At 31.0% G+C, this 21,664-nt stretch overlaps 1 protein-coding gene across 1 annotated transcript; it reads right to left on the reverse strand.

Moving 5' to 3' along the window:
* Window positions 1-6,693: 6,693 nt before the first annotated feature.
* LOC146904205 (ent-copalyl diphosphate synthase, chloroplastic-like) lies at window positions 6,694-20,255 on the reverse strand. Its single transcript, XM_085724242.1, has 15 exons — window positions 20,071-20,255; window positions 19,024-19,095; window positions 18,808-18,914; window positions 18,267-18,549; window positions 17,831-18,014; window positions 16,881-17,095; window positions 15,982-16,102; window positions 15,776-15,888; window positions 14,923-15,149; window positions 14,011-14,126; window positions 13,019-13,117; window positions 12,677-12,916; window positions 11,548-11,671; window positions 9,420-9,614; window positions 6,694-7,094 (listed from the first exon to the last, which is right to left on the reverse strand). Exons 1-15 carry the CDS (start codon window positions 20,198-20,200, stop codon window positions 6,864-6,866), a joined length of 2,457 nt encoding a protein of 818 aa, XP_085580368.1. The 5' UTR covers window positions 20,201-20,255; the 3' UTR covers window positions 6,694-6,863.
* Window positions 20,256-21,664: the final 1,409 nt, after the last annotated feature.

The raw sequence follows: 21,664 nt of genomic DNA on the forward strand, positions 1-21,664 counted from the left end.
ACTTCAACCTCTTTGAATTCTTCAAGACCCATTTGCGCTCTAGTATTTCCTTTTAGCCTTGGATTCTCAACAATATTCTGAATTTCTTCAAGTTTCGCAGATTCCTCATCGTAAACTTCTTCCCTAACCCATAAATCTTTCACTAACTTTGTATAAGTTGGACCATGAAGCATCTGAAAGTAGAGTATTAATCCTTGAGTTCCAATAAATGGCATAAGATCACATCCATTTCTCTTGAGTGCTTTGAAATCAACTGCACTCTCAATCAAAAGCTTTAGTTCCTCCTTATCCATAACCATTATTTTGGGCTTGATTAGAAGGGTTTCACCAGAGTCAACTTACATAGTAGCATTAGGATTTGAACTAGATTCAGCGATGATGAAGGTTTAGGGTTCTAGATTATTTTGAAAATGAAGAGTTTTTGAGAGAGAGAGAGAGAGAGAGAGAGAGAGAGAGGTTGCGAAATCATAAAGTGTAGGATGTGTAAAGTGAGGAGTGTGTTTGTGTCTAAGTGTTTTTGTCAAAAAAGTTTGCAATTCAAAAAAAAGAATAAAGTTAAAACAACATTAATTACATTGGGGGAGCGAGACACAACTTTCAAAGCAATTTCATCATTGCCCAGTAGTGAATACCCAACAGTTATAAACTATGTTAGACAAACTATCAGAGTAACAGTTTTATTAGTGGGTTAGGTGTACAAAAATTAAGTTCCACCGTTTCCACTTATAAAGCTATCAGAGGAAACGAATCCAAATTCTGGATTTCAAAGTCTGATGACTTCAGTAGCTGCATTTCTTCAGAGTCTTAGTGAAGAGAGTCTGATATATCTTTGCTTTTGAACTTCTTCAGAGTCTGAATTTCCATTCAGAGGCAAGCATTAATCAGAGACATAGTGCATGTTCAAATTTTTCTTTATAAAATCAAACCTTTCTACAGTAAAAGGTTTTGTAAATATATAAGCCCATTGATCAATGAATTGTATATCCAAAGTAACTTTTTGAACATAGTCTCTTATAAAATGGTGTTTAATTTCAATGTGCTTGGCTCTTAAATGTAGAATTGGATTCTTTGACAAACATATAACAACAGTATTATCACAATAAATGGGAATACTGTTTTCATTAATCTGATAGTCCTCTAACTGATGTTTCATCCATAGTAGTTGTGTGCAACAACTAGCAGCTAAGATGTATTATGCTTCTGCTGTGTATAATGCAATATTTGATTGTCTTTTGCTAGCCTAGGATATCAGATTCTCACCAAGAAATTGATAGTTTCAACTAGTTGATTTTCTTTCAATCCGATCACCAACATAATCAGCATCATAGAATCCAACCAACTTATAATCTAAAGATTTCTCATAAAGAAGTCCAAGATTAATTGTTCCTTTCAAATATCTAAAGATTCTTTTAACAGCTGTTAAATGAGATTCTTTAGGATCTGATTGAAAACTTGCACATAGGCATACACTCCTTCTCGGGCCCAATTTCTCCGATTCTCCTAAGGCCTCTTGAATCATCATTCTTGGTCTTCCCAAAGTCTTCACAAATCTTCAGATGTTCTTGATTTGCCGATTTTCATGATTTCTTTGTGAATTACTTCAAGACCCTTTAAATTTCTATGTTTCGGGAAAACTAGAATTACAAACTCAAATATAGAAAACATTACAAAAGTCCTGAAATCATAGGCAATCGTTCTAATACTCATTCTTTTTGCTGCTAAAACCTACAGAAAATGGCTGAAAAACATGCTAAGAATAACGTAAGATGACCTGTCATCACAACCCCAAAATTAAACTGTTGCTTATCCTCAAGTAATGAACGAAAAACATAATTTATTCTTTACATTTTTTTCAGGAAAAACATACATTTTCGGTAGTTGAGCTTATGAATCATTCATCACATTTGTAGCAGAGCAGCAACTAACTTACCTGAGTACATTCAAGCGGGTACGACTCCGCGAAAGTAACCTATATTCTCAGTCATACTCTTTTGTATGATACATGTATGTATCTCCTAAAGCCAGTAGGGCTGGTCACGAAATTTTCCCACTCCAGTCATCACATGACTGTACCTTGCTATAAATTTGAAACAATTCTAAACAGACAATCAAGTTAAAATTATTCACACACTTTGAGGACTTTCAGGGATATAACTTTACTTAGGTTAAGGGTTGATATATTTTGGAAAAGTAGGCTAACAAAAGAACTTGGAGTTATTTCACTAACCTAGGGATTCCTACTAAACATTTACGTGTTGCCATCCTTCCTTCATTGATTCAAACAAGATGGGTAAAACAGTAGAACTATTTGTCTTTTTATTTTTGACAGAAACATACTTTTTTTTAAGAGACCAAAAATTTTGGCTCTTGATTTTTTTTTCTTTTCTTTTTTCTATTTTTTTTGTGTAGATCCATAGTAATCTACATTTTTTTTCTTTTTCTGACAAATGTGTTCTACTATTACCCCACCCCAAACTTAAGATGTTGCTAATTCCAAATAGCTACCCCAAACTTAGTTTCAAAACATGTGCAGTCATAATAATACTTATCTAACTCCAAGTGAAATCAAATAGGGTGCATTTAAAGTTCTGGATTGTGACATGATTTGTCACTAAGTAACAAGAAAAAAAATTTCAGCTGGAGGCTCAAAGTGGTTTCACAAAGGATAATAAGAATATAAAATGGTGGCTTGAAAGTCTCAAGGTACCAACGAAAATTTGCCTCGTGTGTATAATAACCTAACCATTCGTCCGTAAAGAACGGTCGCAAGTTCAAGCATAGCATTCATATGGAACACTCATAATTGGAAATATTTAAGTATCTAACAACCTAGAATGGATATGGAAATATTTGGCTCTAAATCTCACCGGCTGTGCGATTCGTAAAAGAGATGGTGATCCTATAAGTACCTTCACTGGCAAGCCCCTGAAAGTATCGTGCTCTTGAATTTAAGAGTAAACTAGACTCCGTCGTAAATGCTTTGAAATGAATACCTAAAACTAAAACAAATTTAAGCATAAAAGGAAAGGTTGTAACTGTAAATGCAAAGGAATAACATTTTATTATATAATACTTTTTTTTATAAGGCCAGAGCAAATGACAGAAAAAGAAAAAGAAAAGAAATTGATTAGTCAAATCATCTCAGCTTAGCAGAAAATAAAAATGCAGAAAAATAAAGATAACGGGTTGCCTCCCATTTAGCTCTTGTTTAAAGTCCGAGTCCCTACGATCAATAGGTTTCCTCCTATCCAGCGCTTCTGTTGAGTCATTAGATTGACTACATAGAACCAATCACATATCATCAGTCAGTGATTCAAGAAAAGTGTCAGACCCAAAACTTCCTCGGTTCAACAGATCCAAAGGCATCCTACTCTCATTTGTTTCTTTTGCACTTGCTTGAAATTCCAAGACCTCTCTTGCTTGCCTTGCCTGTAGTGCACTCATCTCCAACTGATGTTGGTGTTCCAACAATCCACTTTCTCCATTGTACTTTGCATAAAGAGATGATTTTGACGATCCCACTCTTGCTTCCTTCATTGCTTTCTCCAATGTTTCATCACCTTCAAATTGACTTGTTGGATAGTTTAAAGTTTTGCTCATGTCCATCATTGCATTTGACATCCTCAAAGTTAAATTGTAGTACTTAGCTTGCATTCCATCTTCAAGCTCTTTTTCCTTTCCCTTAGTTGAATATTTAGGTTCCTTGGGTAATTTCTCTAGATCTTTTGTAACTCTATCCAACCATTTTTCGTTCATGTCAGCACCCTTTTTCAAAACCATATCATTCTTCACCACATCAACACTAGCTTTCTTGCATAAAAATTGAATGATGCTACAATGGCCAAGAGTGAAAGAATCCTTAGTTTCATTAGCAATCCTCCATAAATTATTTGCAATGATTCTTCCTACATTTATATCATCTCCATCTAAGATAGCTTGCACCGCCACGACCCTTACTAGTCGGAATTCAGATGAATTTCCGCAACTTTCAAGTATATGAACAAAGAAAGTCACACATGCTCTAACTAGAGGCTTTATGTAGTTCAAACCAAACTTAGTGGGTTGGTATCCTTTAGTTTGCTTCAACCATGGGGGTTTCCTCAACGCAAAGTTCATCCTTAATCTTCTCTAGCTTTCCAATTTCTTTCATAGTCTTGATTCCATCAAGCTCTTTCCATCTTTCTTATGTACCACTAATCAAAGGAGCCAGTGTGCCAAGCTTGTCATTAATTGTATCTTCATCTAACTTCACCTTAACTCCTTTTACCATAGGTTCGAATGGTGGATCATCTTCTTCCACTTGATATGCATTTGAAAAGAATTCCACTGCCATGAAGCTATTTGCATCCCTCACCAAACCATTCAAATTACTTCAACCCCTCCTTTCTAATTCTTCTTGAATTCCCTCAATATTATCTTCATATAAAGTGAATGCCTTTTCTCCCAAAAAATTTCAAGTGCTTGAACTTGTTAAACATAATCTTTTGAATTGGACCCTAGGCACATACATGGTGAATGTGATAGGCGCATGGCACTCCTTCCCGGGTCCAGTTTCTCCGATTTTCCGTCGTCTTTAAATAACTTGCCTCGGAACTTGGGAACATAATTCCTCCCACTGTAAAGTCTCCTGAGGCCTCTTGAATCATCCTTCTTGGTCTTCCCAAAGTCTTCACAAATCTTCTAATGTTCTTGATTTGCCGATTTGCATGATTTATTCGTGAATTACTTCAAAACCCCCTAAAATTTCTATGTCTTAGGAAAACTATAATTACAGACTCAAATATAGAAAACATTACAAAAGTCCCGAAATCATAGGCAATCTTTCTAATACTCCTCCTTTTTCCTGCTAAAACCTAATTGAAATGACTGAAAACATGTTAATAATAACGTAAGATAACCTGTCATCAATGACATACCATGTCATAAAAAAGTATACCTGTAAATTTATCCAAAATATACTGATAAGACACGCATTGACAAAAATTTGATGTGTTAGAATTAGCTACATAAGATCATTATCATGTTATAATCATGTTTCATTTTGAGTATTCTTCTTCTCATATTTCTTTGTATATGTTTTAAGGTTTTGTTCAATATTATTAGTTACTAAACTCTTTAATTGGAGCTTGGACTTTTTTTATGAAACCCATGAAATTATTATCAATTATACATCAACTTTATGATTTCAAATGTATAAGTCTATACTTCTTTAGAAACTGATTATGATTTAAATCAAGAATAAAAATGATCAAGTAGACACTGGATATAGGGATGAGTACCATTCAATTTTTTTACGATTAGGAAATCTTTCATTTACCTTTCCACAAATTGTAATTAGTACCATTCAAACAAACCATCTTTATATTTGTACTTGGGAGAATTAACACATAAACACAACACACCAATATTCAACAAAAATAAAATTCCTCCAACTTGCAAGTATATAGAAGAAGCGACAACAAATACACGGCAGCAACAACACAAATAAAATTTACAAAGAGAACATGTAGAGCTGTCAATTAGGCCCCAAAATACAAAGCCCCATATAAAAAGCCCACACCAAGCCTCATTTAATGTTGGATCCATGTTGAAATAGATTTGTTTGGCCCTAGCCCACTAAATTAATTTTTTTATGGGCTTAGTGTTAGGGGCTTCAAGGCCCACTAATTATATTTATGATTTTTGAAGGAAAAAAATAATATTAAAACTAATTTTTTTTGTGCTGTAAAAAAAAACAGCCACTGTTCACCGCCGGGACTCCGGCGGCCACCGGCCAACCACCACCGGAGCTCCGGTAGCTACCGTGACGGCCACCGTCAACCACCACATTTTTGTCGGAAAATTCCGGTCCACCACTGTGGGTCGCCGGAGCCGCAGCGGGCCACTGTAGCTCCGGCGTTGACCTTGCTGTTGAACGGAACAGGTTTCCAAAAAAAAAACTGAAAAAAAAAATCTGAAAATTGGGGCTTGTGTGCCATGTGGGCTAATGCTATATTTAATGGGCTTACTGGTGTTGGGGCCTATGTAATATGGGGCCAATTTTCTCTTCTTTTTAAACCCCCTCTACATGTGGGCTGGGGCTGAAAATTTCGAGCCCCATCAAATTGACACCAACATTTTAATGTGGAAAACTCCTCAATATAATGATAAAAACTAAGGGTCGTCAAGATCAAATAAATAGCTCCACTATAACCAAGTAAAGGTACATTAGAGTCTCAATGTGATGCATAGTGCAACAACCAACCAAATCAATAAATCTTACAAATAAGAACAAGAAAGATGGAAGAAAAAAAAAAACAAAAGCAACTTCTTCAGCACGAAGCAGATTTCTCTCTACTCAAACCTTGTTTTGTTGATTCGAGCAGTGAAAAGGAAGACCCATGTGTTGCGAACTTGCTCTGCAAATATCCACGCGATTCAATGGTTGACGAATCTATAATCACTATTTTAGTGAGTCAAGTTTGAGAAAAGCGAGATTTGCTTTCACTATTTTTTCCTCTTTTTGGTGGTTACTCTTACAAAAAAAAAAAAAAACACTCCTTCTCACCCTATTACGATCTCTCTCCACTTATATAAGTGAGACATATCAAATTAACTTATTTGGGCTTTTCTTTGCGGAGGAAGGGAGTCCAACATCCAACATGTACTAGTAATAATACTGCGCCGTAGTTAAGAAAATGCAATACTCATCACTCACTTAGTAAAGTTCATGTGAAATTTATTAGAAAAATGACATATATTAACATATACACATTGAATCACAACCATTGATATTTTCCTCTTTTTTTTTCGCAGCATCATATCAAGGGTAATTATGTACAATAATGGTGAAATGTAATAACTATTCAAGGCATTAAATTTGATTAAACAACTTTATCAAACAGAACTTTGGCAATATGAAAGTTGATGGTCCTTGAATCACAGAAAGCTGCATAGTAAAAACTCTTTGCAACTGTGAAGAAAGTATTCTTGATATTGAAATCAATGTCATTTGGAGAATGTTGGAACACCAATTCTACAAGTTCTTGCATTTTTGACTCTGCTTCTGGGATGATGATGTTTTCCCGTAAATTACTGCTGCTGCTCTTAAGTTCCTGGTAATTTTATTCAAAATAAATGCAAATAAGAAATTAAGTAGATTTTTAAATAAAACATTTTGGAGAAGTAGAACTTTTTATTAGTATCTATGACACTAACAATCATTTTACAATTGTCTCATATAAGATTTGAATCTCGTCTCTTGAATATACAAAATAAAACTTTTAGCATTAAACATTTAGTACGGATTTGAACGTTGTTCCTTAAAGCTACAATGTTAAGTTTTTTTTTTGGCTACAATGTTAAGATTTTTCCGCTTATACTTCATAGACAAAATGTAAGAAAAACATAAAAATAAATCAAGTAGAATAAACCAATCAATAAGGCTTTGTTTGCGAGTTTGGAGGGGAAAGCTTGGGAAAAAATGAATAAGCAAGTGGAAGAAATAGAGGAAAATGAGAGAGGAGGACATTAGAGGCTTAACTTTTATTCATTATACAAAACTCTCCTCATTTGGGGAACTAAAAAATTGTATTAAATGAGGGTTTGGGGACGGGGTTTGGAGGGTTTATATAAATTCTTCAAATTTAATCCATGTTGTTATAATATTTTTAAAATTAAAAATATAGTAATCATATGCATTAATTTATCATTCTTTAAAAAACTATTCTTTTAAAAATTTTGAATGTAAAAAACTATTCTTTTAAAAATTTTGAATGATTTCTCAATTTTCCCTCTTATTTTTCACCCCGCAATGCCTTTACTTTCCCTCCACTCCAAACTCCGAAATAAAGCCTGACACTTTGTTTGGTAGAAGAGAAATGCTGAAGAGAGAGATATCAAAGAGAGAAATAGGGGAGAAACTAGCATTTTCTCTTGTTTGGCACACACATGAAAGAGAGAAGAGAGACAAATTTGAGATGGGGCCCACATGTTTTTTCTTCTCTCCAAAACAGCAGAGAAAGTCTAGAGAAGTTGCTCATTTTAGTATTTTTACCTTTTCACCCTTTAATTTGTGATGTAGTGCAACACGCCTATGTTGTTGTTTTTTTTTTTTGAAAGAACGCCTATGTTGTTGTTATTATATCATCATGTGACTTTCTTTTTTTCTTGGGTTCATTTAATTAATATTAATAAACCATTAATTATTTTATTGATTAAATTATAATTAAGTAAAAATAAAATAAACTCAGTTTAATAATTGAGGCATTTCAATTAATTAATTAAATTAAAATAAAAATAAAATAATTTGATGAGAGGATTTTTTTAAGGACATTCTTGTACTTTCAAAAATAATCAACACTTCTCTCTTCTCTATTTCTCTTCTCTCTCACTTGTACCAAACAATACATCAAATCTACTCTATTTCTCACCTCTTTCTATCTTCCCTTACTCTCTCTCACCTCTTTCTCTCTTCTTATTTTCTTTTCGCAACCAAACGCACCCTAAGTGATTTACCAATACTTTAAATAGTATGTTTTATTTCATAAATACCACAGTTTACTAAACTTGAATACTGTACATAATGCGGCACAATATTAAAGGACAAAATTTTACTATATTATAAATCATTCTATGAATAATATCATTTTTCTTAAGGGTCTATGAATAATATCATGGTTTTCTATAGTTGAAGACTATACATGATACGGCACAAGACTAATCGACAAAATTTTAGTATACTATTATATTTCATCCCATAAATAGCATGGTTTGCTAAAATTGAAGACTGTGCGGAATGCGGCACATGATTAATCGACAAAATTTCTATTGGTTGATGTTGAAATTTCGAATTTCAATCATGTAGTGACAAGAGATAAGAATTTCAATTATGAGTATTTTGTGAAAAGTAAATATCATGGTCAAATAGCAATGTAGCAATATATCCAAAAGTCACGGGGGATATTGATATGGACAAGTGAAGAAATTAAAAAGAATGCATTATGAGCATGCAAAGAATATAAAAAGAGAATAGTTGGAATTTATCTCACTTGTCCTTAGGTATAATGAGACGTACACCTTCCGGTTACTATTATAAGCAAAAGCGACATGTTAGATTCATTCAATTAATTATGCATATGACCTTCATTATAGACCACATATATTATTTAATAAATGAATCTAAAATGTTGATTTTTTCTTATAATAGCTACCAGAGGATGTAGATTCTCTATGTTCACGTAGTTGATTATCAAGACTCTGTGATCAAACTAAGACGATTCACGTTTCAACATTGTATTTTTGTTCTGACTAATCAAAGTGGGAACATGTGTCGACTTATAATTTGATTTGACGGTCTAGATTGTGTGATTGTGTAAAATGTGTTATTTCATGATCATGGAGAATTTGATTCATACAAGTTTTTGCGTGTTGTCACTAACCTTGTCCTTTTGATAGCAATGGAGCTTATGGCATATAGAGTTAGTCAGTTGAAGAAGATGCTTGTATTGTGGATTGAATATTTGGTCCTCAGAAATCCAATGGCCAGCACTTAGGTTTATTATTTCTACCAAAAGCTCAGCTTCTCCTTCACATTTGTCTCCTTCATTTTGCCAACTTGAAAGCCACTTTTTCCACTACAATAACATGAAAGAAAAAAGTTAAAATGCTTAAGATATTTGAACCAATATTTGATTCTCCATTTATTGTAGCCATGAATTTCTTTTTCAGTTGGCCAATTGGTAGGACAACAGTAAAGATAAAATCATTAGAGAAAAAGTAAATAAAATTACAAATGAGTTTTTTTTTTAATTAAAGGAAATACAAATGAGTTTTAATGCTTCAAACTTCAATAAAAAAAATATTATCAATAACTTGAATTATTTTTTGACCAAAACTTGAATATTTGTTTTTAATTAAGAGGAATCTTTGCACCACATTTTGTTACACTATTTTAAGTACTTTTTATTGTGAAATCCTATCAAATCATATCCAATAGACTCTCCCACTTCATTAATAGTACTCCCTCCGTCCCAATTTATCTGACCCCTTGGCTCATTTCACACAGATTAAGAAAAATGTATAAATAAAGGGGAAAGTGGAATATATTGTATTGGGAATGATAAAAGTAGTATTATTTAGTGTTATATTGTATTGGGAATGATGAAAGTTGTATTGAAAATTGAAATGACTCAGTTATTTTGGGACACTTTTTTTTAGAAAATGGGTCAGATATTCCGGGACGGAGGGAGTATCGCTTAGGTTTTCTTTTCCTACCAATAATAGACATGATTATAAAAAAAAATCAGTCTATTTACCCGGCGTTGCCCGGGTTAGACATATAATTAAGGATGAGTGAAATTCGGTATGTGTGGTATCAGCAAATAAAATTGACCATTAATCAGTACGGGACGAATATCTTAATAGGTACACACAAATAGAATAAAAAACATAAAATAGATGCATAAGCGGATGAAATTAACTGGATTTTGTAAAATTATTAAGACACATAAAATAAAATAAACATTTTTTAAATACCCAGACACGTAGGAATTCATACCCGTTATTAAATTAGCAAAATTATACAGTTGTTGTATAACTTAAATATAAAAAAAATTCGTCATGAAATTAAATACAATGAATTTTCTAATTAATGATTTTTGTTTGATTTATAATTTGTTGTCAAAGTGAAAGCGTGTGATATAACATTTTTAGCCGAGTTTGCATGGAAATTAGAGTATTCTGTTTGTAAACGTATTAAATAAGTGTACAACATCTTGTAAAAAAAAAGTCTACAGAAACAATAGATATATACAAACGATGACACAACAGGATAGGAATGAAAAGCTCATCAGTGAAGAGAAATATCAGGGATTGCTGCATTTTAGAGGGGATTTGTTAGGTTAAATTGATGCTAACCTAATGCAGCATTTTAGGGGGAAATTATTAGGTTAAGTTGCTGCAGACCTAATAAAATTAATAAATAAGGATTAATAAATAAGGAAAGAAAAAAAAGAGGAAAATATTAGGGTTTTTGTTGAGGTAGCATGGATAACCACAAACTAATGATGCAAATTTAGAGCCAAAATTTTAGGGTTGTGGATTAGCATTTAATGATGCAAATTTAGAGCCAAAATTTTAGGATTGAGTTGTTGCAAACCTAATACTCCCTCCGGTCACTATTATAAGCAAATTACTACTTTTTAGATTCATTCAATAAATGATGTATATGATCTACAATATAGACCACATACACCATTTATTGAAACCTAAAAAGTCAAAATTTGCTTATAATAGTGACCGGAGGGAGTAAGGGATTAGTGGAGGAAAAAAAATTACGTTAAGTTGTTGCAGACTTAACAAAATTAATAAATAAGGATGTCATTTCAATGTTTTATTGTTTTTGACATGATGTATGTGTTTGTTTTATTTTGTTTGTAAGAAATGTTTTATGTTGTTAAATTGTGCTAAAATTAAATACAAGAGTTTTTCCAAAAGTATGGTAATAACTAACAACAAATCATCCAAATTCTTATATTAATCAAAAGGATTGAGGATTGGAAGACTCACACATTGATGCATATCATATCCAATTTCATGACCATAAGAGACAAGTATATCCCATGATATTTGATCTATGGTTGCGACAAGTGTCTCCGCAAGATCATGTCCTGTTTTGTTCCTGTTCAACCTCCTGCACTCATTCATACACATAAAAAATGACACTATTCATAACCCAAAAAAAAATATGATACTATTCAATTTCTCTATAGTCAAAACGAAACAGTAATTAATTTTACTTCCATTTAATTAAGATAATAATTTTGATGCACTATCAATTAATCACAAATCACCATTTGTTTGATTTTTAAGCTAGATGAAATGAAAATCAAACTTCTATAATGACCAGATGATTATGATTGACTAAAAGTGGAAAACATATGAATTAAATCATCATGTAATTAATGTATGCACTAAATTCTATCCAAAATAGAAGATACTAGCAAGATTGCATATCCACTTTAGGTGGACAGGGCAATTTCGTGCCTAGTCTACGAAATGATTGGGAATCAGAAAGAAAAAAAGGTGTTAGTCAACATGGAGCAAAACCTTGGTTAAAGGATGGCCATTTAATATTTGCACATCAATAGGCACTAATTGAAAGGGACATGTTACATACAAACTTTAAACGTACACCACGATAAGTTTCCAAAAACCATTACGTATTATGTAACATAATAAGCATGTTTAAGTTACATAAGCTTGATCTTTGAGGGCACATAATTTGCCATGCTTCAATAATTATAGAAAGCTAAGTGACATTATTTGGAAGCCAATTTGGAAGTATCTTAAAAGTATAAAATTTACCTATTTTTAGCAAGTATAAAAAAGACCTAGGTGCTAATCGGGTAATTAGGGTTTTTGACTCCTTTCGAGTAAGGACTAATTACTCAAAAAAAAAAAAAAAAGTAACAACTGTTAGAGCACATTACTAGGATTTGGTCACATCGTTCTCCTTATAGAGTTTAGATGCTTAGCAATTTAGAAAGAGATTTAGGGTTCAATCTCTATTACTAACAAACTATCCCTTAATTAACACTAACATTTTTTCAACAAAAATAAATTAAAATTAGAAATTGGTTTATTATTTTTCAATTATCTAATATATTAACAAAGTTCTTTAAGTTAATTAACTTACCAGCCAATGGAATAGTCTCGCCGGTTGATGTAGTCATTGAATTTTTTAACAAAGTCTTTCTTCAAATCATCGTCCCTAATATAAGAAGTAACTGTCTCAAGCAATGCTGTGGTTTTGGCCCATGCAAGTCTCTCATGAGACCTTTCAGGCTCAAATATGCTTGCTGCTGCTAAAAAATAGGCCATCAAAAGATCCCTTTTGCTCAATCCAAACTCTCCCAGTCTAGATTCTGAGTACCACCTAATAAATGTGATCAGTGCAAAAATGAGTATTAGCTCGAAGGGGATAGCAGAAGAGCGATGATCGAGTTAGACCCGATCTAAATTTTAAGATTAATCTTACTTTTGAATCATGCTCCACTCTTTTAGATGTTGTGCTTGGCAATTGTTGTAGTCTATTTTAGCAAGCTCGAGATAATTGTTGTTGTTCACATTTGCCATCCTTTGAAAAAACGAATAATTAAACTTATGAAAAAATTTCAAGAAAAAGTAACACTTAATTATGAAATGATAAAAAAAAAAAAAAATAAGAATATGAACTTTAACAAATCAAATAGAATGTGTTAAAAAGTGCATTTTTTTACAAGAAAAAGTTTAAATTAGTTGGGTTTCAGAAATTCACCAAGGACAGAAAAAAACCCTAGGCTTGAATGTATATTTCTAGCATTATTTAAAAAAATATTAAAAAAATTACTTTTTTTAATTAATAAGATGTTGATTCTCATTTTAAAAAAAGTTAATTCATCATGAATTTCTTACAATATTATATATTTACGTTCAAATTTTAAAGAGTAAATCTTATTATATGATAAGAAAAAGTAATTTTATCAAAAGTAATCAAATGAATTAGTTTCTTTAGTATGTATAAATAATCATAAAACGACCACTACTTAATTTTGCTATGTGCCAAGTTGAATAATAAACAGATAAGTCGTATTATCCTATAATAATGCATGTGTGGATTAAATTCTATATATTGTATTATTTTCTATATCATTTTTTAAAAAATTAAAACTCAAAATATAAAAATGTAAAACCTTAATAAATATCACTTTTTTTTTTCAAAAGAATATGCATTGTGGCATGGTTGGCATTGATGAATAGGTTGAAATTAATCCAATGCATGGTAGGCACATGTTTGTATATTTAACTAACACAGAAATTGAAATTAATCCAATGCATGGTAGGCACTTGTTTGTATATTTAACTAACACAGAAATTGAAATTAATCCAATGCATGGTAGGCACTTGTTTGTATATTTAACTAACACAGAAATTCTGATCATAAAAAGACAATAAAAAGGATGTTAGTTAGAGAAGCAGAATGAAAAGTACCTATAAAGAGTTTTGCCAATCCATACATCACTTTCACCACCGTATTGATCAATGTAAAATCTTGTCTCTACACGACCTAAGTTTGCATACCATGGCACGTCCAATGCATAAGCCACCTGCCCAACATAGGGAGACACACTATTCATTAGTACCACTTCATGCATTCTTGGGTTTCAATTTCAAACAACTAGTATACCTAACTAAATAGTACTTCAAAGTGGTCCTATATAACATAAGTAAACTCCTAAAATGGTCCCATAATTTGCATGACACTATCATCTTTGTCCTCCAAATGTCATTCATTAATAACCTTACGTTATTGTATATATTACTTCCTCTGGTCACATTTATAAGATAAAAATATTTTTTTAGATTCATTGAATAATTAATGTATCTGACTTTTATATAGATCAGATGCATTAGTTATTCAATGAATATAAAGAGTTGATTTTTGTTTATAAATATGACCTGAAAGAGTACATTCTATCAAAGAATATTTTAAATTAGTATCTAACTTTTAGATACTTTAAGTCTTGAAATTTTTTTGTCGAAGCAAAAATCTTGAAATTTTAAATTTCCAATGTCAAATTAGTACTCACAACGGCAATGTTTGTTCAAATTTTTAAATCTATCTGTCAACTTATAGAGATAATGCTATAAATATAGTTAAAATTTTTAAGATTTATTTGGAATTTTTTAAAGTAATTCAAATAAACTTGTAACTAACTTTAACAAGCTTCAACTATGCCTATCTAATCTAAAAAAAAATTGAAACAAAAAAAATTATCCAACTATATATAACCTAAGGTTGCATAGGATCATTCCTCGTTTTATAGTTTAACCTAACAATTTCAATTAAGATTCCCTCTACATATATGTTATTTTCATGTTGTAGTGACATGAAATATTTACCTCATCAGGCAAATTTTTCATTATGATCCATTTATCTATTAGTTCATCTGCTTCTCTCTTTTCCTTCAAAAACTTGGCAGAGAAGTGCTTGGCATTTTCAAGAATTCTCTCTCCTGGAAATAGTACTTGAGTTGCCCTATAAAGATTATACATTCCTGTCACAGCTTGTGTGCATTGACCAGCAAAGCAGAAGAATTCACCATTTCTCTCAAAGTGCCTAAACACATCTATCAAAAAATATGAAATCAAAATTCATTAGCATCCCATAAGAAAGCAGTTAAATAAATTTGATACTGCATTTTAAAAAAAGAAAATTAGAGAAGAAATTTAGTGATGGATAAAATAGTAAAATCTATCTTTAATTCACCGGTGGATTTAGAGAGAGTTTTCACGTTTATCCTCTCTAATTTATGTTTTTTTAGTAGTGGCATATATATTATTTGCAATTGTGCATGTTAGTCGCACTTATTTAGGGTGTGTTTGGATGAAGGGTTTAGGAGGGGAAAGAGGGGAGGGTTTACTTTTCATTTTTAAATTACGGACACTATGAAATATTTTTTAAAATGTTAACATATTAACTTGATAAACGAGCATATCATACTTCAATCACACTTAATTTATTTTAGAAAAACATGTTATATAGTCTGTAAATTAAAAAAGAAAAGTAAACTCTCTCATCCTTACCCCTCTTAAACCCTCAATCCAAACACACAGTTAAAGGTTGGAGATCGAACCCTAAATTTTTCATTTTTCCACAATTATAGTGTGTGAGTCTTGCCACTATACTACATGACAAAAAAATGCGAAATTTGGGCCAAAAGTGTATTATGTGCTCAACTTAGTAAATACTCACCGGCTGAAACTTGGTAACCATGTAATCTTAGTAACCTGAAAGCCATTGCTGTGTCGTCAATATCTTGAACATTTGAATTTCTTGCCCAACAAATGCCCTTTTCAGTCCAATATCTGAAATTTCAATTGCTTATATTCAATTAATTTGTTCAAAAGGGTATAATTGCAAAATATTAATTTGAGGGTCATCATTAACTAAAAAACTACCTTGAAACATAATTCATACATTCTTTGATCTCTTGTTGAAAATATCGAGATATCCCAAGGCGTTCAAGCCGGTCAACCACCCAAATATGTTCAAACAAATCGACTGGGTACACATTTGGAACTGATATATAGACATAAATAAACAAATCATGCATGAATCTTTCGAAAGAAAGAAAAAAAATTATGCATGCGCCATATTAGTAGAGATATTATTCCACAAGGCATGACATCATCATAGATATTATATAGAAAAACATAATTAATGTTTTTATACAAAAATTTAACAACAAATTTTGGCAACTATTTAGATGGTTAATGTAGTTAAAATATGTGGTTAATTATCATGATTTTGAATGTCATTGTTAATCACAATTTTTAAGTGTCGATCAAATTTACATATAATCGTTAACCATCTAGATTGTGTTCCAATATATACGCTCTCAACTATTTTTTTTTTTTTTTTGTCTTAGATGAAGTGGTAATCCACTGAAATTAAACTCACACAGAACTGTGAGGTCCTGAGTTCAAACCCAGGTCACGACGTCCAGTCTTACAATTTCGAAATTTGCCAGTTGAGCTAGGACTTCTAGACTATGCTCTCAACTATTCTGATATATACATGATATTAATAATTAGCGACAATTAGTTTTAAATATATATTCGAAAATTGTGATTAATGAAATTCAAAATTGTAGCTAATTAAGAAATAATTAATTTGTTGCAATATTTTATTATATTAATTAATTATTCATTAAACATTATTAACCACATATTCAAACTTTGTTAACCATACAAATTGTTGTTAAGATAAATAGCTACTAGAAAAAAGAGGGTATGCATGAACGTTGAAGGGTGAAATAAAAAGCTAAGAGTCAGGCTAAAAGGTAGTAGCACTTTACCTCCCCCATTAAACTTGTTGACAGCATTATTCAAGTATTTGAGGCAATTTTCATCTTTAGTTTGCATAAGTGCAAAGGCCGTAGAAGATGGTGAAAACAAAAATGATCCATCTTGAGATTGTAGTTTTAGAAGTTGTTTCCAATCCAAGCCTAACATCCCTTCCAAGCTATGGAGCAAAGTTGTAGGCACTTTATGCATTATCTCTCTTGGTATTCTATCCCAACATAACACAAAATCAAGGCCCACACACCACAATAATGACACACACATGTTAATTATTGCACAACTTAAAAGAAATGTTTAAATATGAATTTTTCCTGCAAATATGGATTATTTTTTTTCTTTTGCTTTTCAGGTCTTGTCATGAAATTCTGATGCGACACCGATACGACGATGCAGAATTTTTTAAAAATTCATGATACAATACGGTCAAAATATATAAATAAAAGTAATTTTGATGATAAAAATGAAATATGTGCAAAAAGATAAGTGAAAAGTTGATGTATGTGGACTAATATTAACACATACATTAGTTTTTAAAATACCACTTTACTTATATTTCATTCTAGAGAGAGTATATTCCAAAAAGAAAACCTCATTCTAGTTAAACTATATCTCAAAACAACAACATCATCATCTAATGTATATCTTATAATTTTTTTTCATTTTTCTTCATGTCCCCCAATTTTACAGGGACTAAAAAACTTTCCCAAATGCAAAAAAATATAAAATAATATAAGGATTAAAATCAATTTTTTCAAGGACTTAAAGAAAAATGTGATATATTAATTTGAAGTATAAAAAATATAACTCAACTAATAAAGAAGTAGTGACTTGTAAATATACTTTAATTTGATTTCCAAGATCATAAGATAAGGTTACTTTTGAAATCAATTATGAAAAAAGATATGGGCTAGCACAAACATAATTATGACTACAACTAAGGTACCTTTTGAGTTTTTCATCTCTCTTTCCAAAAATGTTTTTCAATATTGGAGAATCATTTGGAACATCAATATTCAATCCACGAGCTCTATCAAGAAGTGAAGGGAAAGCAACTTCAAATCCTATTGGCATGTGCTCTTCATTCTCATTTTCAAGCTTGCCAAGGTTCTCTCTAAAAAATGTCATACCTAAATATAAAATTAATAATTACAAATTGATTAACAAAATGAAATTACCATATGTGAAACAAATAAATCTAGTGATATAGCATATTTTTCGCAAAGGTTTGCTGCGATTTGAACCGCAACATCAAATTTTTGATATCCATGTAACTGCAATTGAGATAATATCAGTCGCATTTGACCACAATTCTCTATGGTGAAAATATTTGCGACTTAGCTGCAATTTAAAATCATTATAACACGACTAACATATATTACCTTTCTCGCACTTTTCGGGGTGCATGTTCCACGATCTTAAAGCAATAACACAAGCCAATGTGTTAATGATTCGATCATGAGCAGAAAATAATTGACTATCACCCCATGAACCATCTTGAAGTTGATTTTTAGCAATCCATTCTAGACTTGAGGGAAATTGAGGAGTACCACTATTATGAACATCTTCAACAAGAGCAACCCAAGCAGTATCATAAGCAGATATAGTTATCTCTCCATCTTCCATTGAATTCAGTATTGATTTGATTTTGTTCACTAAACCAACCTTTTCTTAATCAAAAAAATTTAATATTAATTAATCAATTTTAGCAACCAATTGAAAAAGCATAAGAAAAAAAAATTAAAAAATACTAATTAATCATTTGTAATAACCAAATGAAAAAGCATAAGAAAAGAACATTAGAAAGTGTAATTGAAAAGGTCACAAAACAGAGAACATAAACAGAGAAACTCAATTGGTCAAAAAAAAAAAAAAAAAACAGAGAAACACTAAATAAATATTATTTTTTAATCTTAAAAGTACCCTTATATCTTGCACCTCCTTCTCATCATCAATGACTATGTCATTCTCCACATTAATTTCACTCAACTTCAAAGTTGCTACATTAGTTTGAAATACATCTTGATATTCTGCAAAGTAGAAAGAAACATTAATTTATTTAATTAAATAATATATTTTTTTTTACAAAAATTAAATAATATTAAACACTATTGTTTTAAGAATCTCAACTAAATATACCTTGAGTCCTTGATTTGGATATAGCTCTGCATCTTTTCTCTTGTTTGTCTTTAGCAACTAAGGACACAGCACCTATATATAATAATAATATAAAAATATAAAAAAATAACATTAATTTTGTTGGTTTTGGAAGGGAAGTATTATTTTATTTTTCTTTTTATATCATTTTCAGTTTGAGTTAAGGTAAAAAACAATAGACAAGTACACATATCACAACTATGGTAGGCTAGTGATGGTGAAATCTCGAAAGCTAAAAGTTATATATTGAACCAAAATCACTAAAGTTCGTAACTAAGTTAAGTTCCAAAATTGGTTTATTTTGCTCTTCCACAAAAACATAAGAAGACATGTATATATACACATGCAAGGGGAGGAGAATAAAGTAAGGGTTGATTTTAAGTAACAAAAAATAACAAGTATATGGTGAAAGTTATAGAGCCAAAGTCATTAAGTTCTTAACTAAGTTAAGCTCATGATTAAGTTAGTTAATTTTTCTCTTTTGAATAAACAAAAGAAAGCCATGTATATAAATAGAGTAATGATATTTTGACATCCATTTGATGACAACTTTGTTGACAATCTTGTTTTTCTCACTTCTTATTGGTCAAAAACAATGGAGAGAGAAAAAGGAAGAGAGAGGATAACAACATCATGTGAGTATGAGAAAGAAAGTTGTCCAAAAGTTGTCAAAAAGTGGTTGTCAAAATATCATTTCTCATATAAATATGCAAGGAGATGGAAATAAAGTAAGTTGAAGTTAAGTATCAAAAAATAATAATTTTATGATGATATTCCAATTGGCTTTTAGCTCTAGTTTATAATAAAATTAGTTAGCATGTAACTTTGTGGTTAAATGTTAATTTTTTTGGGGTTATAGAATAATGTCCCTATATAATAAACTAACATGCAATATTTAAAGAAAAAGATCAAATCCACAACTTAAAAGTCAATAGAGAAAATTTATTTATGGTATGTAATTAGGAGCAACAAAGAATAACATACACCACGATATATATAAGAATTTAATGAATTGGATATTAGACATACCTAGAGAGGATTTGGAGAAGAGTTGAAGGAAGAGAGAAGAAGAGGAAGAGAAATTAGATGGAAAAGAGAAATGGTATTTAGAAGAAGGTGATGAGGGAAGGTGGTAGTGGGTGGAGAAGTGAGTAGACATGATGTGTGTGTGTTGATAGAAGGAAGTAAGTATTGTTTAGTTTTTGAGTGATGATGAGAGAAAGTTAGCTAGCAAGTTAGTGTTTAAAAGCCAAAGGAGAGGCAAAGAGACAGAAACGACTTCTCTTGAGATTCCCACTAATGGATGCATGGCATCATCTCAAACTCATTACTTGAGGGTACTCCTGTCCTTTTCCCTCTTTCATATTTTTATTCTTGTCTTTTTTTTGATTGTTCATTGCAACATAAAATACCATTTATACACCAATACTAAACACGATAAATAGTACTTTTCCCACTAGGATTTAGTTATATGTAGTAAAAAAAAAAAAAATTACATTATGTATACAATGGTATAAACAATGTAGATATTTTTTTAAGAAGTTAGATTAGTAGAAATTGATATTAAAGAAAATCGAAACCTCGAGAGAATCATACTTCAAGGTCAGAATCCAACATCAACATGTCTATCTAAATGGATTAACAATATAGATATTTATAATGCTATTTTAAAGATTGTGTTATTTTAAGTTGTTAACCGAAAACAATCTACAATCAAAGTAAGGCTAACAACATAGTCTTACTTTGAGATATGACTTTGTTGAGTCAACTTGAGACACATCTTAACTTTATAGCCCGGACGGACCCACGTTGAGATTTGAAGGCTATATTTTTTAGTTTTTCCATACCCTCATAAAATTTCTTCACATACTAGCATAGTTATATTATTATTTTTTTGAAAGAACTAGAAAAAGCATACCGTAAATAATAATAATAATAATAATAATAATAATAATAATAATAATAATAATAATAATAATAATAATAATAATAATAATAATAATAATAATAATAATAATAATAATAATAATAATAATGCTCCCGCGGCGAGAGCGGGTCGACGCGTGCCGGTCGGGGGACGGACTGGGAACGGGACCTTTTGATCCTCTTCCTCGTGCATCGAACAGTCAACTCAGAACTGGTACGGACAAAAAATAATAATAATAATAATAATAATAATAATAATAATAATAATAATAATAATAATAATAGATGTATTTAAAAGATATTTTTTTAACTAAACAATTTTGAGAGCAATGAGGCTTTGGTAATTTAGAATTTTAACAAAATAAGTAAAATCTGATCAAAAATTGTATTCTTCAAATTAAATGAACTTAAGTTAACAATTATAGAAGTTATAGTCAATATATTTTTTGAAACACTTATTTTATTTTCTTAATTTTTGTAAAGAAAAGCTACCAAAAATATTGCATATATAATATATTTATTGTTAGAAATATATATACACATGACCCTCGTTCTACAATATTTCTACGTCCGTCTCTGCTTTATAGTCATGTGACTTGCTACTTTGTTGAACCCACTTAAAGCACACCTTATGCTTGGTTCTCATAATTTTTTAATATATTTATTTTTACTTCTTATAAGAAAAAAGTGAAATTTG

This window comes from Medicago sativa, chromosome 7 (genome assembly GCF_051527215.1).
Source record: "Medicago sativa cultivar Bolivia chromosome 7, Bolivia_mono, whole genome shotgun sequence".
In the NCBI taxonomy this organism is placed as follows: Eukaryota; Viridiplantae; Streptophyta; class Magnoliopsida; order Fabales; family Fabaceae; genus Medicago; species Medicago sativa.